General features: G+C 38.0%; 1 protein-coding gene across 1 annotated transcript; it reads left to right on the top strand.

Annotated features, from left to right (window-relative positions):
- Positions 1–26229, top strand: LOC141551851 (ceramide synthase 4-like). The gene is made up of 11 exons (XM_074283990.1): positions 1–135; positions 5645–5818; positions 6401–6518; positions 7960–8078; positions 8261–8318; positions 10464–10514; positions 20841–20933; positions 21478–21606; positions 24101–24207; positions 24525–24681; positions 25936–26229. Exons 2-11 carry the CDS (start codon positions 5646–5648, stop codon positions 26107–26109), a joined length of 1179 nt encoding a protein of 392 aa, XP_074140091.1. The 5' UTR covers positions 1–135; position 5645; the 3' UTR covers positions 26110–26229.

Below are 26229 nucleotides of genomic sequence, written 5' to 3'. Positions count from 1 at the left end.
TGGGCTTGCTGCTGAAAGAGCAGGGAGGTTAGCTTGCAACACCTACCTTGATCAGATCCCCAAAAACCCTGCAGCAGCAGAACCAAGCCAGCCTCAAGAAGCCTCTGTGCAAACATCTGCCCATCAGTACTGCAGGTAAGTAGTTCCTCCTGCATGCATCCCCTCCCTTCTCAATCCCTCCTGCCCCTTTGCCCAGACCTTTCTTACCCAGGATAGTCATACAAAAGGGGAGGGACAAGGTAGAGCCTTTAAGGTCAGTTCCGTCAGTGATACACTCCCATCCACCCAAGAAAACTTTTCTGCTAATGTACGCAAAACCAAACTCATCATCTTTCTCCCCAAACCACCCCCTCTTCCACTGTTGAGGAGACCACCAGCCTCTCAGCTACTTGGGTGTCATCCTAACCTCCTCGCTCTCTCTCCCACCTAATATCCAAATACTCATCAAATGCTGTCCTTTTTACCACTGGACTCTGCCCCTTCTCTTCTCTGATCTGGCAATACACCAGCACATCATGCCTAGATTATTTCATGGCTTCTGGTTGATCTTGCCTCAAGTTTCTCTCTACTTGTCCTCCCTCCTGCCATCCACCTGATCTTTCTAAAGCCCAGACCTGGTCATGTCACACACTCCTCCTTCACCCTATTCAATAAATTTCACTGGCTCCCTTTCTCTTGTAGGATCAAATATAAAATCGTCTGTCTACCTTTTAAACCCTTTTAAAACCTCCCCTAATCTACCTTTCCAGTTTTCTTTCATGTCATTTGGAGACTGTCCTTGTTCTTCTTAAAATAAGACATTCCACATTCCAGCTCCAGACATTTTTCACTCTGCCCCCCTTACCTGGAATTCCTTCTCTCAATTCTAGCTCCTGGCTTCCCTGCCTTCCTTTAAGGAACTAAACTCCCACTTTCTGCAAGGAACCTTTCTCTGTTCTCCTTAATTCTAGTGCCTTCCCTCTGAGATAATCTCCAATTTATTCTGTCTGTACCTCATAAATAATTGTTTGTATGTTGTTTTTTCCCCATTACACTGGGAGCTCCCTGAGATCGGGGACTGTCCTTTGTCTTTCTTTGTATCCCCAGTGCTTAGCACAATGCCTGACAAGGTGCCCTATTTACTCTCCTCTCTGACCTAATATTGTCAGTCACCAATACCACTCTTTATCTCTCTGCCTCTGTGTATGCCTCTGTCTCTCTCTGTTTTTCTTTCTCTCTTTGTCTCTCTGTCTTTCTTTCTGTCTGTCTCTCCATCTCTGTCTCTCTCACTATCTGTCTCTCTTTGTTTCTTTGTGTCTCTGTTCCTCTGTCCCTCTGTCTTTTGTCTCTTTGTCTATTTCTGTCTCTCTCTGCCTCTGTCTCTCTATCTTTTCTCTATCTCTTTCTCTTTCTATCTCTGTCTTTCTGTATCTCTCTGTCTCTGTGTGTGTCCCTCTGTCTCTCTCTGTGTTTCTTCATCTCTCTCTATCTGTCTCTCTCTGTCTTTTTATCTCTGTTTCTGTGTCTCTCTCTCCCTCTGTATCTCTCTGTGTTTCTGTGTCTCTGTCCCTCTGTATTTCTCTGTGTGCCCCTGTCTCTCTTTTTCTCTTTTTCTCTGTGTCTCTCTCTTTGTCTGTGTCTCTGTCTCTCTATCTCTGTCTTTCAGTGTGATTGTCTCTGTGTATCTCTCTATCTGTTTGTCTCTTTGTCTCTCTTTGTGTCTCTCCATCTCTGTCTGTCTCTTTCTTTGTTTTTCTCTCCCAGTCTCTTTTTTCATTCTCTCCCTTCTTCCCCCCTCTCTGATACACACACCCCACTATCATACAGAGAACAATTTCAGATAGCCTTTATCATAAATACACCATTGTGTCAAACCTAGAGAAGGGAACAGACATATTCATGATCACAAGAAAATGTGAAAACTGGTTAATAAATGCTTATTGATTTAATAAATAAATTGAGGCACTTAGGTGATGAACTGGAGAGAACAATGGGGCTAGATTCAGGAAAACCTGAGTTTAAGGATAGCCTTACACACTATATTAGATGCTGGAAGTTGAGCAAGTCAATTTACTTCCCAATGCCTCAGTTTCCTCATCTTTAAAGGGGGGAGGGTAATAATACCTACTTTTCCAGGGTTGTGAGAATCAACTAAAATATTTGTAAAGCACTTTGCAAATCTTAAAACATTATTATTATTGGAATTAAATATTACAGCATATTCCTTAAAAGCAAGATTTTTATGTTTCATGAAGTAGGGCTCTTGCCCAAGTTAGATTATTAGGATTCATTGTGAAAGAACCTGTCTGATGAGATCAACTGAATTATTTGTAAAACACTTAGCACTGGGGGTATATAACAGGTGCTTAATTAGTGTTTGTTTTCTTCCCTCTTTCCCCTGCCTATTAATCTGATCCTCCTATAGAGGTATGGCTGCCCAAATAAGAACTTGGAAGAAATCAGGATAAAGCAGTAGCCAAAGACAAGCTGAGGCCATAGAGAACAGTGAATATAATAGGACTTCTTTTAAGATTTTCAGTGTACTAGGTCAACAACTACTCTACAAAATCAGCACAGTAATTATTATCTCCTGTCTTGTAGAAGAAGAAACTGAGTCACAGAGAGATGAAATGAGGTTATCCAGCATAGCACAGCTAATGGCTAAGGCAGAATCTGAACCCAGGTCTTTCTGCTATCCTTTCACCCCATCCCTTCCTCTCCTTGTCCCTTCACATCTCCTCCAAACTAAACTTCTCCCTTTGCTTCAGTGAATCATTATATGGCATCAATTTCAGGCCCATCCCATCCTTGTTGCTATTCCATGGCCACTCCAGCCTATCCATTTTCATACTATCTCCAGTGCCTCAGAGGTGCAGAGTGAGGCAAAGAGAATCAGGTAGGACTTCTTGGAGGAGAAGAAAAGTGGGCTATCCTAGGCCATAAAACTGAAAGCTAGGAGGGGCCTTAGAGGCCATCCCATTAAAACCCCCTTTTACAGAGGCAGAGGCCAAGGTGCAGAGAAGTGAAATTATCTGTCTAAAGTTATATAGCTAATAATCAAAGTGAAGCCAGGTCCTCCGGCTGTAAATCCAGGAATCTTGCACGGAGCCTAGAGGGGTCAGGGATAGTGGGAAGGAGGAGGTCTTTGAAGGTCAGGAGGCAAAGTTTGGACTGAAGCTAATTAGATAAGATCTTGAGGGATGGGACAATGTGACTTCTGGTTGAATCAATATATATATATATATATATATATATATATATATATATATATATATATATATATATATGTGTGTGTGTGTGTGTGTGTGTGTGTGTGTATACATATATATATATATGTATATATATATATATATATATATATAATATGATAAAAAGAGGAAAAAATGAAAGATAGAAAAAGAACTTGGAGAAAGGAGACAGATCTATTTTTTTACCTACTAACAATCATATGCTCCAAATCACTAACAATAAGAGGAATGCAAATCGTTTTGATTCTGAGGTTATTTCTCACATCTTTTAAAGTAGCAGAGATGATAAAATATGGGAATAATCAACTATGAAAGGATTGTGGAAGGGGATATTCATACAATGTTGATGAAGCTGAGAATTGCCCCCAACCATTTCTGGAAATCAGTTTGAAATAATCAGTTATTCATCAAGCATTTATAGCTTGTTTGATGGTTTGTGTGAGTAAAGTCATCTGTCCTCTCTGTCCTAGGCAACTCAGTAAGTCTTTTAAATTGCTAAATTTGATCTGTATTGGCAGAAGGAATTTCCTAGATTAACAAAATTTTAGGAATAGCCTCAATATAAAATAGAGCAGACTCTCCTATCCAGTGTTTCCATTATATCAAGGAAATAATATGTACAAAAATAAATACATACAGAATAAACATAGGGAGAGGAACTAGACCTCTGATTTCATTAGCACTGGGACCTCCCAAGTGAGGAAATTCCTGCCTCTGATACAGATTAGTGCTTTATCTAATCTAGCTGCCTAGAGCAAGAAAAGATTAAGTGATTTACCCAGAGTCACCCAAACAGAAACCAGCATGTTACGTACATTTTGATAGGTTCCTAGGCTTTGGAATCAGTTCTATCCACTATACCTGGCTCACCTCCAACAGCCTAACCCAGTCCATCAAGTTTCACCTCTCCTGAGAGTCTAGCCCTCCACCGACTCCATCCCCAGGGTAGGTAGAGCCCTAATTAAGCTTTGCCTCAGAGGAAGAGAAGGTGAAGAACGAAGAAGTCCCAGGGGGCCCAAACATTTCATCACTTCTTGATGTTGCCCCTGATTTATTTCCCATTAAAATTTCCAGTCTTACCTCCTCACCTCCAATCAACCCCATCCTTACACCAAACTTCTTCCCCAACATTAGGCAGGCCCCAGAAGCATCCCCTTCAAGATCACCTGATTATAAGTTTCTCTAGGGCAGAAATACTCAGTTAGACTCTTCTCTGAGCTTCAGAGGTAAAAGACAAAACACTAAACAAGACCTTATTGATTATGAGCAAAGGCCATATGTTTGCATATGTCAATAAGACTGAGAAATCAGGTACTATGCTAGGAGTTAGGGGTATGGACAAAATAAATGGGCAAAAACATCACTTGTCCCAAAAAGGAATTTATATTCTATTTTGGGTGATGCTTTTGGACCAGGTTAGAGAAGGGACAAGATGTATAGATATGGATACCAATTCCAAGTAAGGAAAGGCTAAAAATGTGATTGAAAACCTTCCTTGAACTCATCAGTCATTGTCATTTGGAGGCAGGAGGACATTCAGGAAGAAGGCACTTTTGAGGTCTTCCTAAACTCAGGGAATGAGGTCACAGGGCCTATGTCCCAAGCACTGTTCACTGGCATACTACAGAGAGGTCACTGGCAAAGATGAGGCAAGGGGGAAGGGAAGCTATAAAGGAAGCTTGAGGTAACAATGGTGAATGGTCCCTGGGATAGGGTCTAGTACCTGAAGCTAGGATACTCTTACATTTTTGCCTACAGAGTAATCACCCAGCCTCTCCCTGAATACTCTCAGTAAAAGGGAGGTCACTCTTCTTGCCTGAATGAATGGTGACCCTTATTCTACATTTTGTTTTTCGGTTCTAAGGATTTTCTTAGCTCTGACATTCCACCTTTAGCATTCTAGGTTCTAAGTTCTTTGGTTCTAGGATCTGTTTTCCCTCTTTGGGAAGCTACTGTCCCCAACCTCTGCAACCTTCATAGTTTAATGGTCACATCAGAAACAGCATAGGTCTGAATTAAGGTATTCAAAGCAGGTCCCATGTGGCAATCTGGACTACCTGTGTCTCATGCCAAGGAAGTTCTAGGCAGAAGCCAGCATGTTAGGTAAGAACCTTCAGGCCAATGTGTTCTGTGCCCATCCCCCACCACCCAATTTCCAGGACATCTGAGTGGCAAATGCTGTAGAAATAGCCCTGGACAGGGAATCTGTCATTGATTCATCATGTGACATTGGGTAAGTCTCCTTCCATATTTTTACCTCAATTTCTCTATTTGTAAGATGAAATGGTTAGACTTCCTTAAGGACTCTTATATTTATGACATTCTCTGTTTCTAAAATTGATGATCTGAATGCACTGACTCTATTAGTCAGTTTGCCCTGCCAATCCCTCTTGAGACTTTTGATGTCTTACCTTCAGAATGCTGGTCACCCTGTATGAATCATTTTGGAAGGATGAATACTGGTTGCCCTCTGGGTACACATGGGCTGACTTGGAAGATTCAGATGACATCAAATACCCTCATCCCAAAGACCTGCTGGCAGTCATTCCCACAACATTTGTTTTATTAGTCATTAGATATATCTCAGAGAGGTAAGTCAGCTGTGGAGGGTTTCTCCTTAGACACTTTGATAATAAATAAATAAAATTTTGTTGATACCTTTCATTTTTAGAAAACCTTTACTAAGAAAAAAATCCTTCCATCAAATATCTTTGATAAAAGCCCTATATACAGACACCTATATGGGTGCCTTATTCTCCTATCAGACCATATACTTAGTAAAGGTAAAGATGGTATCTTAAATTCTATATCTTCTCCTAGCTCTGGGCACTGGGCTTGGTATACAATAGGTGCTTACCAAGTACTTAATGAATTTCAGGGTGAGGAGAATGTTTGCTTTTTTACTGTAGCTCAGCATCTTGGATAATTCAACTGATCCGCTTTCTTGATAGCCTAAAAGTCTTTCCATAAGGAAAATATATGATGCTCCTTTCCACTAAACTAAGCATCTAATATGTGACCCACATGTACCCTTGTCCCTTCATACAAGCAACTCCCATTCTTCATCTCCCTTGAATTATGTCAAGTTAGTTGTGGTATTTATGTGGAGGGCAAGAGAGTTCCCATAATTGAAAATTTTCTATGTACTCAGCTCCTCCTGTCTCCTCTCACAGGTTCATAGGGTTGCCCTTGAGTAGAGTCATGGGTATACGTGACCCCATCAGGACCAAGGCTACTCCTAACCCCATCCTGGAGTCATTTTTCCAGACCCACAGTAAGCGTCCCACAAAGGTGAGCAAGTTTAGATTCCATTAAGGATTCTGGAAGTTTTAAGTCTCCAAAGCTTTCAACAGGGCAGTATCTGATGTTCAGTAGTCCCTGAATAAGAAATGGGAAAATGGAAGGTGCTGTGTGGCAGGGGCTCACTCAGACACCTGCCTTCTGTGTTCCTCTTTCCCTTAGAGAGTCTGATGCTTACTCTGAGCAATAGTGTTCTACCAATCTCTAACCTCAGAGAGATTAAAAATTCACTAAACTGGGTTCTAATCTCACCTCTGCCATGACTTGTTTTGTAAACTTAGTCAAGTCACTTGACATTTTTTGGGAATCTTAGTTTTCTCATCTGGAAAAAAAAAAGGAGGATGGACTCTAAGATCATTCCCAGCTTTACCATTCTATAGACATAGTTTTTTTTCCTTATGAATCATTTCTAATATTTAATCAGTTGCCAAGTTTCATTGATTTGATTTCCATTCCATGTCTTGAAACCATCCCTTTCTCTTCATTCCTTCCACAGACAGCCATTTTAATTTAAGTCCTCAGCACCTCTGCCCACAACTCCCACTATTGCAATGACCTCCAAATTTCCATTGGCCCACTGTCTTTCTCTCTACAATCCATGATCCTCACAACCAACAACCAGCCATTTCTAAAGCTCATGTCTGACTTTATCTCTTTACCTTTTTGAATGGCTCTTTATTGCCTCCAAGTTAAGTACAAATAGTTCTTTTGGATCTGTAAAGCCCTTTACAATTGGACTCCAGTCTACCTTTCCAGACTTATTGCACACCTTCATCCCCATACCCTCTGTTCTAACCAGATTCCATCCCCCACCTCCAAGCCATTATATAAATCTACCTCCCATGTTTGGAATGCTCTCCTTCCTCTGCAAGAATGCTCTCATTTCTTCATTGTGAATTCCCTTCAGGGCTTCTACCTCTTTCAAGAAACTTTCCCTAATTTTTCTCAATCATTAATATTCTCCTGAAATTACTTTGAATTTTTTTACATCTATTTTTATTTTGTTTGTACACATCATGTCTCCCCCTAAAAGAATATAAGCTCACTGAAGACAAGGAATGGTTAGTTTTCATATTACCATAGCGCCGGCAAGTTGGTTTCAGAAATTCTCCCTCAGTTGGGCCTTCTTTTTCCCAAAGGACCATGCAGCCATGAAAGGGGTCAGGATGTGACTTGGGAAATGTTTTTCTGGGAGGAATTGTGTCCCAGCCAAGGAGGAGGGAAGAAAGGAATTCTTTGGAAGGAGACAGCTCCTTGGACCTTAACCCTAGAGACTGATCGAGGACATGCCTCCTGCCATGTTCTTGGAAGTCTCCAAGCTACTGAGAAACAGGGTGGGCACTTCCTATTAGGAAGACTATGTGAGCTTAGGGAAGAGGACAATCACCTAAAGCTAAAGTCCTCACCCTTAATTTTCTCCTGCTGTCCCCAGGATGAGCTGAGTCAGCTGGCCAGCCAGTGCAGCCTCTCTACGAGGCAAACAGAACGCTGGTTTCGACTTCGCAGAAATCAAGAGCGACCATTATTGAGCAAAAAATTCTCAGAAACCTGGTGAGCTGGGGGGACCTGGTGGAAGACTGACTCCAGGATACCTAGACTTGGGTCAGTGGGCCTTGGAACCAGGACTGGCTTGGAAACCAAAGGCCCCATTTGTTCATCTCTCCACTCATTCCTTCCCCCTCCCAGCCAAATGACCTCATCCATTCATTTCTATCTCTGTTCTGTATTTTCAGCTGGAGATTTTTATTTTACTGCTGTTCTTTCTCTGGAGGCTTTTTTGTCTTCTGCAAAGTGAGTATGTTCTGTCCCATCCCTACTATATAACTATTCTCTTCCTTTGACTATTCATCTTCTCCATTCCCATAGACTTTGTCCTTTCTTTTTCTGCCCATTTATTCGCTTCCATATTCCTCCAATCCCTTCTTTCCCCTAATCTTCTCTCTCCCTGTCTTCTTTGTTCTCTGTTTCCACACTATTGACTTTGTCCTTCTTGCTTTCCCCATCCTTCATGTCTCTTCCCATTCTCAGTACTCATCATCCCTCTCCCATTACCCTTTTTGACTTTTTCTTTTGTATCTCTCATTCTCTTCATCTCTTCTCCCTATCCTTTGTCCTTTTTATCTCTTCTCTATCCCCTAATTCTTTACACTACCATTCCTTTGATTTTTCTCTTCTTGATTCTACTCTTCCATTTACTACTTTCTTAGGCTCTCCCAGACACTTTACTCTCTTTATCTTACTCTTCACTCTCTTTCTCTCTCATCATGTTCCCTTCCTTTCCTATCTATTTCATTATCACTAATCCCTATTTTGCTCCAAATCCAACTTTCCACCTATCAAAACTAAATCACATCCTTCATCCTTTTATATCACCCCACAATGCAGCTCCTGTTGTGTTGGGGATAGGAAAAGCAAGGTCACAGACTCTCTAAGACTTATGTAGCTAGACTGGTAGGTCCAACCAAGAGCCAGGATGAGTAAGATAAGAACTGAAATGGAAATATTATAGAAATGAAGGTTTCAGAGGGAGGAAGGCCAGTCTTAGTGGGGGAGGAAAGGAAAAAGGACCAGAGCACAAAATTTCAGGATCACAAAATTGAGGATTAGAAGGCATGTCAGCAATCATCTCGACCAATCTATAGCATATATGACAAATGGCCATCACCCCACTTTGGCTTAAAGACCTCCATGTCAGAGGAAGACCCAGAGAGTAGACCATTCCTCTTTGAGACATGTCATTGTGAAGAAGTTTTTCCTAAGATCAGGAAATGACATTTTTGTAACTTCCTCCCATTTCTCCTGGTTTGGACTCTGGGGAACAAGCAGAACAAAGTGAATTCCTCCTCTTCATGACAACTGACTTGGAGAGAGTCATCATATTCCCTTTGATCCTTCTCCAAGCTAAATAGGCCCAGTTTCTTTAGTAGATCCTATTATGACATGAATTCAAAATCTTTCCCATGCAATCAGTTGCCAAGTCTTATTGATACTATTTCTGTAACATCTTTTGAAACCATCTCCTTCTCACCATTCCCATAATGACAACCCTAAATCAGACCCTCATTACCTCAGCTCTCCACTGTTACAATAGCCTTCTAATTGGCTTACATCGTCTCCCTTCTAACAGTGCATGTTCCACACAGACATTCCTAAAGCTCCTGTCTGACTGTGTAATTTTCCTCCTCAAAAAAGTTAAATAATTCTCTATTGCTTCTAAAATAAAATACAAATTATTCTTTTGACCTGTAAAATCCTTCATGATTTGATTTTAATTTATCTATTGAAGTTTATCACATATAAACCCCAGTATAGACTCTATATTCTGGACAAATTCATCTATTTCTTATTACTGGTTGCCCTCGTGCTTATCCATATCCTTCTTAAACATTGGGATAGAGAACTGTACCCAATCCTTCAAATAAGGTCTGATGAAGCCAGAATATAGTAAGACTAATCTCTATTTCTGGAAGCTATACTCCCTCTTATGGCAATGTATACTCAGCTCTTTGGGCTGCCATATTACACTGCTAAAACCTTTCAGTGTTTTATTTTGAGATAGAAAAGACTTGTTAAATGCTCCAACATTTGGAAGCTTCCTAGTTTGACAGGCATCTCTAACCCAGTACCCAGCTCATACCCCCTAACTATTTCAGAGCTAACAGAAGAACCAGATGCTAATGATCTGAAGAGATGTAAAAAGGAATAAAGGATCAAGCCTTTCATCTAGTCAGGGGTTATACCTCATAAGTTTGATTCTGCCTTTTTTAAACCTGGAGAGGATGGAGAAAAAGAAGGTAAGGATAAGAATAAAGTGATATAAGGTAGAAATGCAGTCATTCCTGATGAGTGATTAGAGTTTTCTAGAAGGCTCACAGCTTTAGGGAGGAAACCTGTGGAAACTAGTGATCCTCAAAACATGTTCATTGTTTCTTTCAGAAAAACTGGATTAGCCAGCCAATATCACTCTTGATTGGATACCCTAAACAGGTGAGCAGTCCCCGGACAAGGCTGGTACCAGATTTGTCCACTGAAAGAAGCCATGGGAATGATGAGGATGAGGATGAGGATGATGGTGGTGGTGGCTAGAATATATAAAGCACTTTAAGGTTTGCAAAGCATTTTATAAAAATTATCTCATTTGATTCTCACAATTCTGTGAGGGAAGTGCTATGATTATCTTCATTTTACAATTAAAGAACATGTCACAAACAGGGCAAATTACTTGTCTAAGGTCATACTAGTATGTATTATTATCATTACCAGCTAGTACTTGTCTAAGGCTGGATTTGAACTGAGGTCTTCCTGGCTCCAGATCCAATACCTCATCCATTGTGCCCCATATAGAAATGAATGTATTTGCTGCACTTCTTTCTTTCTCTATCCTTATTCCAAACCCCTACTTTCTGAATCACAGAATCTCAACATTGGAAAGGACCAGAAAGACTCATAAATGAATAAAACTTTCCTTTATAATTACTCAAAAAATGTTCAGATCACCTCCTCCTTAAGTTCTCCAAGAAGGACAAACTCTCCCATACTTTCTAAAGCAGTCAAGTCTACTTTAGGACAACTCTCTTTAAAAAGTTTGATCAAACCTAAACCCAATATTCTGTTGCTGCCCTCCCTTATATTAGTTTGCATTTCTAGAGGTATCCTCCACATGATTTACAGATATTAATCATGTCTTCAATTTATTTTATTTTCTCCAAGCTATTTTCAATTATTTTAATAAATCATAATCATAATCAGTGTGACTCCAAGGCCCATAACTATCTGATTACTCTACCTTCTCCAGTTTTTCAAAGAAAATATGGCATCCATCTGGGGGAGGGGGTTGGGGGAGGAAGGGAAAAAATCTGAATAGAAGTAAGTGCAAGGGATAATGTTGTAAAAAATTACCCATGCATATGTACTGTCAAAAAATGTTATAACTATAAAATAAAATAAAAATTTTAAAAAATATATGGCATCCAGAACTCAATACAAGCCAAATCAGACTTACCATAATTCCTTCCCATCCCACAATTGATTATCTTTGGCATTCTCTAAAAAAATTTGTTCAAATTCTTTTCTTCTAATATTAAACTGTCCACACCAACCTGACACATATTCTGATTCATTTGAAGACCTTGCCTTGTACTTTATTGAGAAATGAGACTATTTGCCATGATCTCCCTTTTTTTCCTTTGCCCATATCTCAAAATCCCTAAACAATATTCCTCTTTTTCTCTTCTATATGTTTCTATTGAAAAGATTACTTTTCTCACTAGGGCTAACACCTCTACAGATTCCTTTGACTTCTTCCTCTCCTTTCTTCTTCAACAAATTGATCCATGATGTACAAAAGAACATAGTGTTTAATATTATTCCTTTCATAATTTATATTAATATTGAATTAATTGTTTTGATTGCTTCATTACATTGCTGACTTATGTTGAGCTCACAGTTCACTAAAAATAAAGATTTTTTCAGACTGATTGCTAACAACCACTACCCTATATTGTGTTTGTGAAATTGATTTTTTAATTTTATGCTTTAGCACTTAAGATGTTATATTTATCCTTTTAAAATATTTTATTTTCCCCAATTATATGTAAAGAATTTTTAACATTCTTTTTTTAAATTTTGAGCTCCAATGTTTCTTTTTTTTCTCTTACCTTCTCCTTCATGAAATAGTAAGCAATTTGATATATTTTATATATGTTCAAATATGTAAAGCGTACTATTGCATTAGACATGTAAAAAAAAAAAAAAAAGCATGCCCAAAGGGGGAAAAGACATGAAAAAAATACAGAAAGTGAAAAATAATAGCTCAATTTATATTCAAGTTCCATCAGGTCTTTTTTCTGGAAGTGGATAGCATTTTTCATCATGAGTCCTTTGAAACTGTCATGGATCATTATATTGTTGAGAAGAGCTAAGTCATTCATAGTTGATCATCATACAGTATTACTGTTATTATGTAATGTTCTCCCAGTTCTGTTCATTTCACTTGCATCAGTTCATTCTATTTTTTTAATATCTGCCTCTTCATCATTTATTATAGTACACTAATATTCCCTTACAGTTATAAACCACAATTTATATAGGCATTCCCTAGTTGATGGGAATTCCTTCAATTTCCAATTCTTTGCTACTACAAAAAGAACTGTTATAAATATTTTTATATACATATCTCCTTTTCCCTTTTTATTATAGGAATACAAATCTAGTAGTGGTATTGCTGGATCAAATGATATGCATAATTTTATAACCCTTTGGGTATAATTCCAAATAGCTCTCCAAAACGGTTGACTCAGTTCACAACTCTTTAAGTGTCCCAATTTTCCCATTATCTCCTCCAATATTTATGATTTTCTTTTCTGTAATATTAGCCAATCTGATAGGTGTGAGGTATTATCTCAGAGTTGTTTTACTTTGCATTTCTCTAATCAGTAATAATTTAGAGCATTTTATATGACTATAGATAGCTTTGATTTCTTCATCTGAAAGCTTTCTATTCATATCCTTTCACCATTTATCAATTGGGGAATGACTTATATTCTTATAAATTTGAATATTTTATATATATTTGAGAAGTATAGAGATACTTGCTATAAAACTGTTTCCCAGCTTTCTGGGAAACATTCTAATCTGGGTTCATTGTTTTTGTTTATGCAAAACCTTTTTTAATTTATATAATTTAAATTATTCATTTTACATCTCTTACTTGGTCATAAATTCTTCCCTTCTCCAGTTACCTGACAGGTAAACTATTCCTTGCTCTGCTGATTTGCTTATGATATTGCCCTTTATGTTTAAATCATATACCCCATTAGATCTTTTCTTAGTATATGGTTTAAGATGTTGCTCTCTACCTAGTTTCTGCCAAACTGCTTTCCAGTTTTCCCAGAACTTTTTGCTGAACAGTGAGTTTATGTCCCCAAAACTAGAGTCCTTGAATTTATGAAATGCTAGATTTTATAGTCATTTACTACTACATCTGGTGTAACTAATCTCTTCCACTGATCTGACACTCTGTTTCTTAGCCAGTACCAGATAGTTTTAGTAATTACCACTTTATAATAAAGCTTGACATCTGGTATGGCACCACTTTCTTCCTATTTCTTTTCATTGATTCCTTGGATACGCTTGACTTCTTGTTCTTCCCAATGAATTTAATTGTAATTTTTTTTTCTAGTTTTATAAAATAAATTTTGACCATTCAATTGGTATGGCACTGCATAAGTAAATTAGCTTAGATAGAATTGTCATTTCTATTACATTGATTCACTCCACTCATGAGCAATTGTTATTTTTCCAATTGTTCAGATCTGACTTTATTTGTGTGAAGTGTTTTGTAATTGTGTTCCTATAGTTCTTGGCTTTGTCTTAGTAGGGAGTTTCCCAAGTATTTTACATTGTCTACAATGGAATTTTTTTTAAATGGAATTTCTATCTTTTGCTATTGGACTTTGTTGGTATTATATAGAAATTATGATGATTTATGTGAGTTTCTTTTATATCCTCAAAATCTGCTAAAGTTAATAATTATTTCAAGTAGTCTTTTAGTAGATTCTCTAGAATTTTCTAAATATGCCAACATATCATCTACAAATGATGGTTTTGTTTCCTTGTTGCCTATTCTAACTCTCAATTTTTTTCTTCTCTTATTGCTACAGCTAACCTTCCTAGTACAATATTTTAAAAAGTGATGAAAGTGGATATCCTTGCTTCCTCCCCAATCTTATTGGGAAGGCTGCTATCTTATTCCCATTATAAATTATGCTTACTGATGATTCTATTACTTATCATTTTAAGGAAAGTTCCATTTATTCTTATGCTAACCACTGTTCTTAATAGGAATGAGTGTTGTATTTTTTTTCAGAAGTTTTTGCTGCACCTATTGAAATATTCATGTGCTTTCTATTGGTTTTATTATTGTGATTATAGTAAATTATGCTGGTAGTTTTCCTAATATTAAACCTGCATGCCTGATATAAATCTCATCTGGTCATACTTTATGATATTTTATTTAAAATTTTTACATCAATATTCATTAGAGTAATGTGCCTTAGATCTTCCTGGTTTAGGTACTAGCACCATATTTGGGTTGTAAAATTACTGGCATTCAATTTGATAAAATTATTCTTACCTAATTTTTTAATTTCTTCTTCACTGGTAGTAAATTAATTCTTTTAATTTTTGATCCTGATAATTTGGTTTTCCTCCTTTTTAATCAAATTAACCAATGATTTGTCTACTTTATTTGTTTTTATACAAAACCACCTCCTAGTTTTATTTATTATTGGTTTATTATTTATTATGGTTTTATTTTGATTTTAGTAATCTTTCCTTTGATTTTCAGGGTTTCCAATTTGTTGTTTAATTGAAGATTATAATTCATTTTTTTTAGTTTTTTTTTATTACATACCTAATTCTTTCTCTATTTAATTAATATAAGAGTTTAGAAATATAACTTTTACCTAAGTACTGCTTCCCATAAATTTTGGTATGTTATTTCATTGTTGTCATTCTCTTTAGGGAAATTATTTATTGTTGCTATGATTTCTTCTTTGTGTGATTTACTCATTCTTTAGGATTAGATTATTTGGTTTCCAATCAAATTTTAATCTATCTTTCCATAGGGCTTTATGAAATATAATTTCATTACATTATTTGGAAAAAAAGTCATTTAATATTTCTGCCTTTCTGCAGTTGGTTGTGAAGTTTTTGTGCCCTAATATATTATCGATTTTTGCATAGGTGCCATGTACTATTGAAGGAAAAAGTATAGTTCTTGCTTTCCCCATTCAATTTTCTCCAGAGATCTATTATAGCTAACTCTTTAGAAATTCTATTCACTTACTTAATATCTTGCTTGTTTATGTTTAGAATTATCTAGGAGCGAAGAGTTAAGATTCCTCTCTAGTATACTTTTACTTTTTCCTCCTGTAACTCATTTAACTCCATTTTAAAATTGAATGCTATTTTATTTGGCAAATATATTTTTAGGGTGGTTTTCTTCGAAGCAATCATGGTTGCCCAGGGTCACACAGCTAGTAAATGTGTATGGCCAGATTTGAACATGGGTCTTGCTGACTCCAGGGCTAGTGATCTACCTCTATATTGCTTTGCTGCTTCTATATTTAGTATTGATATTATCTCATTTTCTATGGCATCCTTTAGCAAGATGTAGTTTCCTTCCTTATTTCTGTTAATTAGATCTATTCTTGCTATATTTGTCTGAGATCATGATTGCTACTCCTGCTTTTTTTTTTTTTTACTTCAGCTAAAGCATAATAAATTCCACTCCAGCCTTTTCCTCTTATTCTGTGTATTTCTCTTTCTTATATCATATTGTAGAATGTTGATTTTTAATTCACTCTGCTATTGATTTCCATTTTGTAAATGGAGTTCATTCTTTTCACATTCACAGTTATGATTACCAACTGTGAATTTTCCTCCATTCTATTTCCCCCTATTTATATTCCTCTGCCTTTCTCTCCTTTCATTCTCTTTCCTCAATAATGTCTTGCTTCTGACCACTGCCTCTCTGAATCTGCCCTCTTTTTCATCAATTCCTCACTTTTGTTGTCCCTCTCCCTTCAACTTCCATAAAAGATAAGAGAGATTTCTATACTTGAGTGTATATGTTATTCCCTGTTGAAATCAAATACAATGAAAATAAGGTTCAAGCAATGTTCACATCCCTTCCCTCTTTTCCTTTACAGTGTTAGAGCTTTTGGACCTCTTCCTGTGAGATAATTTATATCATTCTACCTCTCCTTTCCCTCTTCTCCCAATGCAATTCTCTTTCTTATTCCTTAATTATTTATATTATCCCATCAAAGTCAACTTTTACTCACACCCTCTATTTATACTCCTACCTACCCAAATAGTTCTGGGTTGCAAGTATCATCTTTTCATGTAGGGATGTACAGTTTAACTTTATTGAATTATTTATTGACTAGAATGTTTTCTCCTTTTTGTTTACCTTTTTATGTTTCTCTTGAGTCTTACATTTGAAATCAAGTTTTTTGTTTACATGTTGTCTTTTTATCAGTAATGTTTAAAATTCTCTATTTCCCTGAATGTTGATCTTTTTTCCCCTGATGGATTATGTTTAGTTTTACTTGATTGTAATCCAATCTCCTTTCCCTTCCAGAATATCATGTTAAGGGCCCTGTGATCTTTTAATGTGGAAGCTGCTAGATCCTATGTAATCTTTCATGATACTTGAATTGTTTTTTGTTTTTGTTTTTTTGGTTTTTTTTTTTTTCTGGCTACTGGCTACATTATTTTCTCCTTGATTTGAGAAATATGGCTATAACTCTCCTGGTAGTTTTCATTTGGGGATCTTTTTCAGTAGGTGATCAATGGATTCTTTCAATTATTATTTCACTCCCTAGTTCTAGGATACTAGAGCAATTTTCCTTGATACTTTCTTAAAAGATATTATCCAAGCTCTTTTTTTAAAATCCTGTTTTTCAGATTATCCAATAATTCTTAATGTATCTTTCCTGGATCTATTTTCCAGGTCAGTTGTTTTTCCAATGAGATATTTCACAGTTTTCATTCTTTTGATTTTTTAAATTATTTCTTGATGTCCTATAAAGTCATTAGATTCCATTTATCCAATTCTAAGTTTTAAGAAATTAATTTCTTCAGTTGCCTTTTGTACTTCCTTTTCTATTTTGTTCATACTGCTTTTTAAAGAGTTGTGTTTTGGGAGGTAGCTAGATGGTCGAATGGATAGAGCACCTGAGTTCAAATCTGGCCTCCGACATTTAACACTTCCTAGCTATGTGATCCTGAATAAGTCACTTAACCCCAATTGCCTCAGCAAAAAAATAAATAAGTAAAATAAAGACTTATGTTCTTCATTGGGTTTTTGTGCTTTGATTTTCTATGTTACCATAGTAGCTTTTTATGGTCAAGGGTCTTTTTTGCTTATTTGCTTTTTATTCATTTTTCCAGTCTGAGCTCTGTTCATCAGATATAAGGTACTGTCCAAGTTTCTTATGCTGGGGTCCAGAAGCAAAGCTGCTGAGCTGCTGGACTAGGCATCCCTAGGCTGGCAATTTGCCTGCTGTACTAGGGCCTCTAGGCCTGACAATTCATACAGGAGCCATTAGGCCTGGCCATTCACCTGCTGCACTTCGGGGCTGGAAGCCTTACAATTGGCCTATTTTGCTACTGGTCTACTGTGTTGGGGCCACAGAGTTTTGGTTGGTAATTTGTTCTGGGTTTTAGGGGCTTCCCACTGGTTTGTTCAGATAATATCTCTGCTGGACTATGCTCCTCTTATGTCTAAATGAGACAGTCTTTCATGCAGTCCCTTTAAGTTATTTTGGGCTAGAAAATTGTTTCACCCTGTCCTTTTGTGGGTTCTGCTTCTTCAGAATTTATTTTTAGACTTGACTTAAAGTTGTTTTGGGGGAGAATTTGGGAATGCTAAAGCAAGTTCCTATCTTTTCTCAAGCATCTTGGGCCCTGCCTCTTATGTATATATTTAATAAATTTCAACTTATTAATTTATCTAGACATCCTAGATTGTCAAGATTTTTCTGGATCTAACTGTTATCAAGTTGGCTCTCTCTTAATTTTGATAATCTGGTATCTGGAACTTTCTCCAACTCATTGATTTTTTTTAAATTTTATATTAAACATTTATCCTAGGACATCTCACAAGAGGCCTCCTTCCAAGTCAATATGAAACTATTACTGAGATAACTCTTAAGTTCTGACCATTCAGTCATTTTTAAATCTACCTAAATACCATTTAGAATTTAACATATTTTATCTTTTATACAAGAATGGCCTGAGAGATTTCATCAAATGCTTATCTAACTTCTAGGTCAACTGTGTCTGAAGAATTTCTCTAACTTTAAAGTTTGCTAACCTTTTTCAGAAAAAAAAAAAATGAGATTTGTTGTTATGTTATGTAATTATATCCTCACTGCAATCTCTTTCTTGCAACTGATAATCTTGAGCATTTTCTTGATTATTTTCTTCTCTCCTTAAATTTCCTATATTGCTTTCTCTACGTACCCTAATTTAAAGGAGTATTTTGTCTCACAGTTTACTGAAAAGCCAATCACCATGAGCTTCCTCGTCTTTCCTAGTCCATATCTCAAAACTCCTTCATTTCATTCCCCATTCTCTCCTCTATATACATTTTTAATAAAGAAATGGTAGTGCCAACCCCACCATGGGTTCCCTCGATTTCATCTCTTTTTTTGTCTTCAACAGACTGTCACCTAGTTCATCTCTAATCTATAATCTCTCTCTTCCTACTGGTTTTCTTACTCCCTACAAACATATTCAAGTTTATTTCTTTATTGAGAAACTGTCCCTAGACCTTACTCCCCCTCAATCTACTTGAAATTCTCTCCATTCCTTTGCAATCTGGCATCTGATCTCCTCACTCAGATTCACTGTTTTGTCCAAAGTAAGCAATGGCCCATAAATTGACAACTATAATAGTCTTTTTTTTTAAGTGAATCTTTCTTAATTGAAACTTTTGTTATTGGTAATCATCATCTCTTCCTGGATACTTTTTCCTCCCTGGGTTTTTGTGACATTGACTTCTTAATAATAATAATAATAATAACATTCAAGCAACTTCAAAATTTTGAAAGGGTTGAGGCAGAATTTGTACTTGGGGCTTCCTAATTTCAATTTCAATATTTTATCCACTGAGTTACCACACTGCCTTCTTTTTTCTGCTACCTGTCTTATTCTTCCATCTCAGTTTTCTTTCTTGACTTATAATCCATATCACATCCATTATCCCTAAAGCTCTTTGTGGTCCTTCTCTTCTTTCTCTATATTTTCTCTTTTACTGGCTAGATGATACAATCTATAATATGATAGACTTGGGAGTCAGGAAGACTTGAGTTCAAATCCTGTCTCAAATACTTCCTAGCTTGGGAGCTTGGGATTCTTAGTCCTGTTTCTATCTGGAGAAATGGAGATAATCATAGCTTCTACCACTCAGGGATGTTATATAGAGTGCTTTGCAAACCTTAAACTAATATATAAATGTCAGTTATTATTATTGTTGTTGACTATTATTGTATTAGTGTACTTCATCGAGGTCCTCGGTTTAATTGTCACCTCTATGGTCATGACTCCTAGATCTCTATATTTAGCCCTAGTCTCTCTTTCTTGATCTTTAATCACATATTTCTTGGACTTTTCTTGCTCAATGACCTGCAGGCACCTCAGACTTAATATGTCCAAAAACATAATTCATTATCTTTCCCTCAAGACCAATCTGCCTTCCATACTTTCCTACTCTGTTGAAAGCAGCCCTATCCTTCCAAGTGGGCTTTGCAATTTCATGTGATCATCATTTTCTGTATCCAATCAGATCTTACATCTTGTTTCTACCTCCCCAACAACTCTCACATCCCCATCCCCTTCTCTCCATTCACAAAGCTCTCTTCACTTCTCATCTAGATTATTGCATTAGCCTCCTCATTGACCTCCCTATTTTAAATCTCTCCCCAATCCAGTCCATACTACATGCTATTGCCAGACAGATTTGTCTGACTGCATCATGTCCTAATCTAATAAAGTCCATTGTTTCTCTTAAACTTCAAAGGTCAAAAATGAATTTATGTGTTTGGAATTTAAAGCCAATAACCTCATCTGCACCTACCTTTCCAGCCTTATTGTATGTTCCTCCTTCTCATATGTACTTGTGATATAGATAAACTCGACTACTTACTCTTTCCATACATGATTCTCCCTCTCCCATGTTAGTGCTTATCCCCTGTGCTTTGAATGCACTCCCTCCTCCCTTCCACATCCTGGAGTCAATATAGTTCTTCAATACTCAGTCCAAATGCCACTTTCTTTGTGAAGCTTTCCTTGATTGCCAGCTGCTCATTTCTTTCCCCCAGATTTTCCTTTTATCTACTTTGTGTGTATATATATATATATACATATGTACATATATAGGCATGTTTGTGTACACTATGACTGTATGTATATGTGTATATGTTGTTTCCTTTAATTGAAAAGCTTCTTGAGGGCGGGAACTGTTTTGTTTTTATCATTGTATCCCTAGAGCCTTGCCCAGAGCCTGGCACATAATAAATAGATTTAATATTCTTGTTTATTTGATTGCTGAGCAAATACTGACTTATGAAGGCTCTGTCCAAAGGGTCTTAATACCATAGGCCATAGCCTAGCATGGCTGGAGAATGGGACAAGGCAGGGTGTTTGGTCCCATGGTATAGAATTCCTAGACAGTTATTTTCCTATTGAACCCTGTGTCTATCCATGGGTAACACCAGTGACCAATAACTCTTTTACCTTCAGCCTCTAGAACCTGCCTTATACTGGTGGTATGTCATGGAACTCGGTTTCTACTTCTCCTTGCTGCTCACTCTTTCCTTTGATGTAAAAAGAAAGGTGAGTCTGGAGGAAGCCCCGGTTTGGGGTGAAGCAGCAAAGGAATTTATTGGGATAATGCACCCTGAGGGCTCTCTTTAAAGGAGGGAAGTGTTTGCTGGGGGTGCTGCTTTCTTATTGGCTGATTTCTGTGATATGTTTAAATCAAATGGTGTGGTCAGGAGCATGCTGACTTGCTTGTGACTCTAGCGAAGTCCATGATTAAGGATTCCTGTGGGGTTTAGAACTGGGGGCAACAGTCAAACAAGGGGCATCATTCCCACGTAAGCAAGAAGACTAATAGGAATAAGAGTCTGTCTGTCCCTGAGAAAAATGTCATACTTGGTCCTGGTCCTGAAAGCCAGTTCATGGGACCAAGCAGAGTTCTAAGGGGACCTTGTCCCACAGAAGCAGGAAGGGCAGCCCTGGTCCTCCTGAGCTTGGTAGATCTGAGGCACATTGAATAAGGAGCCAATTACATTCTGTTCAAGCCAATGACCAAGGCGCTTTCTTTGGAGCTCCTCCCACTAGGTCCATCTCCTACCCAATCCCTTCCTCTTCCCAGGACTTCAAGGAACAAGTCATCCACCATTTTGCCGCTATCTCTTTAATGTCAGTATCCTATAGTGCCAACCTGGTTGTCTCTGGTGCCATGGTGCTGCTCCTCCACGATGTGACGGATATCTTACTGGAGGTGAGTGAGCCCACCATAGAGGAGCGTAGCTGGGTCAGCCTGAGTTCCTGGAAGCCTCATAGATTCAGGGGCCACAGCTCCAGAAAAGTCCCTAACTTCCCCCTCCATTAGTGTATTCCATTACGCTTGGTGACCCAAGAGGCCTTAACAGAAGCAGGCACTTGGAGCTCTGATGGACCTGACTCCATTTCTGGGGAGAGGGAGCATGGCCCAAAAGAGAGAGGAGTGACCTTTTCTCTCCCTGACTCTAGCCCTTCATCACTATTGTTCAGTAGTGTGACCCCACAGACTTTTCCCATGGAGTTTTCTTGTCAAAGATACTGGAGTACTTTGCCTTTTCTTTCTCTAGTGTGTAGATATTTTACAGAAGAACTGAAATAAATAGACAATAAGTGACTTGCCTAAGTTCATATAGCTAGTAAGTATCTGAGGCTGGATTTGAACTCGGATCTTCCTGACTCTAGGTCCTGTGTGGTGTACTGCTTTCTAGAGCCCCCAAGTTGGGGTAACAAAACATACCATTGCTTTCTAGAGTCCCCTCGCTGAGGTGATGAAAATATCCTGCTTTCTAGTGGAGAAGTGATGAGGTGGGACTCCTGAGGATAGTAGAAAAATGGAGTCCATTTATTCCAAGGATTTCCCCTTTTTTATAATATAACAGAAACAACACTGGGCATGTGCCAAGTATACTGTTCTCGTGGGACCACATAAACAACTTGCTATTGTACATAGTTTGCCATCTGTTATCACTCTTCTACCTGATATCACTCTGCTTCGATCACAACACAGGTTGTCACCTCCCTCTGACTGCTCAGGAAGGCTGAGAGCCCTTAAGGGAGATGGGAGCCGAACCAGACATTGTCAGCAGGTTCCCTCTGGGCTGAAGGGTCTTGTACTTTACGCAGAGTTTCCCCACTGTCTGTGGCCCTCTACAATCCTGTACTCTATCTACTGCACCATCCAGCTGCTCCAACTCTGTCCCTACCAGAGAGCAAATATCCAGGGAAATCTCTAAAAACAAAAGTTAGCTCTGATTCACCTCTAAGGTCTCCCCCAAATAAGAGAGAAAGCACATTAACTGGATCCCATCTAAAAATAAAATTCTCATTATGCAAAATAAGTATTAGGTATAGAGCAGCAATTTATTTCCTCCACCACAGGCAATATCTGATGGAAAAGACTCCCAGGTATGCAAATGTAGTCATTTTACTATGATGTCACAAAAGCATTCTCAAGAAACACAGTGCCATTCAAAATCTCCCAATAAAAAACAGAGTTTATAAGGTTAAAGGCACAAAACTCAAAAACTTCATCAATGACACAGAAAAGGATAGAAACCTAATTTTAAAAAAGCATAGGATGGTTTTATACATATTAAATGATTAAGAAATGCATAAATAGTGCCACAAATGGAAGCTGTGCCCTTGGCCTTGGTTGCTACTCCATCTGGGCCCTAGAAGCAAGTTGTTACAAGGCCACGGCATCACTACTCTTGAAAGGCATAGATAGGTTTTTCCGCATTAACCTTAGGCTTTCATTGTCAAGATCCAGATCTCCTAACAAATCAGGACATGGATGATTTTTGGTCTCCTACAAAATTATAATAGGAATGACTATCTTTGGGAAACTCATCTCTTTCTGGTAAGCTGATGTGTGAAATCAGAGCTCTGGAACACTCTACCCATATGGTGACCACCAAAGCTGGAAATAACTATTTCTCAGGATCACTGGGCCATGGTCTTGCCACAGAGGGATGGAGAGTAGAGAAATCCCTTCCCCACCTTGCTGAAAGTCCAAAGGAGCAAAAACCTTAGCAAAGAGTGTAATAGTGAAGGATCCCAAAAGAAAGTGAGCACAGATGTTTCCACAATTCTCATGACCCACTTCAAGGAACAAAGTTTCATTCCAAGCCTGTCTTCCTCATTTTCTGGGGACAGTCAACACCACAGTCATAAGGACTAATAAGAAGTTCTATATCATTCTATATCATTCTAGAATAGTCTATGTCCCTCAGGAAAAAAAGCCAAAATAATTGTCAAGCAACAGTCCTGCATTTAGCAGTGCAGTCATCAACCTTCCTGCTTAACCTTCTTGTGGGGATGGATGGTGCAACTATATTTTAAGACTTCTTCCACTCTTTCTCTGTAATTAAGATTTGGGGAGGTTGGATGAGGGGAGGAAAATATCAAAACTCTTCCATATGTATTATCCTGTGACTAGCTCTGTCTACCCAAAATTAAAAGGATGGAGTACAATTCTTTCTCAATGGTCAATGGTCCTCAGGTTATCTTTAAGATACATATAAGAAAAAATTTCCTAATATACAAAGCTCACTGGTCTATGAAATATGAGTTCCTCAGGAAAGTATGTCTTCAGGTGAATTGATTAGTTATCTAGGGAGACTCTTGAACAAGTTACACAGGATACCCTTTGAGACCCCTTCCAAATTCTAAGTTTGTGTGTTACCAAAATTCTCTCTGTTGTTTCCTTCCAGGCTGGTAAGATGCTAAATTATGCAAAACGAACAGTAGCTCAAGAGGTTGTGTTTGTCATCTTCGCCCTGCTGTTCATCATTACTAGACTCTTTTACTTTCCAGTCAGGTGAGCCTGGTCCTAAGAGGTGGAGTGGGAGGAAGACATGGAGGAGGGAAGGGATCCAAATATTGGGGACCTTCTGTGCCAAAAGCTGCCTACTAGAAAGAGGAATGAGTCTCCTACCTGACAAATTCTTGTACATTTGAGAAGGATGGGATGTAGATCATGAGGGTTTGGAGTCCTTTAAGAAGGCTCTGCCCCCATATCAGAAGCTTTACTCTGCCTTTTCCATTTTGGGGGAATAACAAAGTTATTTCTGCTAGGGTCTAAGCTCTAGCAGCTTGCCTCCTCTCTTCCCACATTGTGATTCTTCTCTCTTACAGAGTCATCTACTTTGTCTTCTCTTTTTTTGAAACCAATGGTATGCAAAACTTGGCATACTATTTTTGCCAGACCCTCCTGTTGGTCGTACTGGGTCTAAATGTCTTCTGGACTTCCCTCATCCTCAAAATGGTCTTCAATCTTTTCTCAGATGGCCGGGTAGGTACAAACCTCATCGTGGCCAACCCTTCCTATATTCAACCCATGGCCAACAGCAAAGGAAAAGATGGGAAAAGAGGAGGAGTACTGCAAGTAGAAATAGAGCATGGAAATTCAGGCCTAGCATCCTAGCTCCAGTAAGCACCTAAGTCATCCCAGATGGGGATGAGAATCACTGTAAGGTAGACACTGAACTCATTGAGGGAAGAAGGAAAGAGGATACTCTGGTTGTTGATAACTACCAGGACCTAGATGGGGGGATACATTCACTCATTAAGTAAAAAAACAAACTCTTCTACTCAATGATTGAATGAAAAGACTTATTAAAAGCCTTAACATTGTACTAATATCCAGACCTAACTAATAAAAAATTGAAATTGTACTCTTAAGAAAGAGGAGACAATACAGAGAAGATACTGGTGGCCAGAGTTTTGTTTTGGTTTAACAATTAATAGCTAGCATTCATGTAGTAATTTAAGGTTTGCTAAGCACTTTGCAAAAATTAACTCATTTGGAAAATCATTGGGATTATAAATGAAGTCATGATCAACATGTCCTTTCCTGGAGCACTGGGTTCAGAAGCAATGGAATGTTGATGTATATTTCAAAGCTGGAAATCAGGGAAAGGAGGTTTCAGGATTCTAATGGTCCCAAAGTAAATACAAGGACCAGTGATACAAAGGATTGATGACAAGGTAACAGTGGCCATCCCAATAGCTCCCTATTGCCACCAAAAGAAAGTATAGAGACTATCTAATTTAAAATTTATTTAAAATTTAAATTAAATCATTTAAAATCTTGTATTACTCAGCCCCAGCCTTCTTTCCAAGCCTCATATTGCTCTCATTTCTTCATTCAATTTTGAGTCTAGCCAGAAGTCTAGTTTGGCTAGACTTCATCCAGGATACTTCATGTCTCATTTCTGCCTTGCAGAAAGTCAGCTTCCCCATGCCTGAAATGTAATCTCCCCCTCACAATTACTTAGAATCCCTTATTTCCTCTAATATTCAAATAAGTATTGCCTAAATTAAGTAATTCCTGATTTCCTCCCTACCCCAATTTCTATTGCCACCCACCCCAAAATTTCTTTGTCTTACTTTGCATATATCTACATATAATTTTATTTCTCCCAATAGAATGAAAGTTCCTTAAGGGCAAGATGCTGTCTTGGTTTTTCCCTTGCTTTGCACAGTAATTAGTGTACGGTAGGGATTTAATAGATGCTTATTGATTGATTTCCCCCATGGTTCTCAGGTGAAGAAAGATGTGAGGAGTGACATAGATGAGTCGGACATGAGTGATGATGAACAGTTGACAACGAGACAACAAAGCGATAGAGGACTCCAGTCCAATGGTGTTACAAATATTCGGTCCCGGAAAGTTCAAGGAACTGGCCAGCTTGCTACTGAGGCTGTCCCTGTGTCATAACCTAGTCCAGCTCAATTGAGGATCCCTGGATAACTGGTCTCCTGAATGCCTGAAGGCTAAATCACTTTGGGAAATGTCTCAAATTCTTATTGAGCATGTTCACAGAACAATACGTGTAGT

The sequence above is a fragment of the Sminthopsis crassicaudata genome, chromosome 1, assembly GCF_048593235.1.
Source record: "Sminthopsis crassicaudata isolate SCR6 chromosome 1, ASM4859323v1, whole genome shotgun sequence".
NCBI lineage: Eukaryota > Metazoa > Chordata > Mammalia > Dasyuromorphia > Dasyuridae > Sminthopsis > Sminthopsis crassicaudata.
This window is presented reverse-complemented; position numbering and strand designations above follow the sequence as displayed.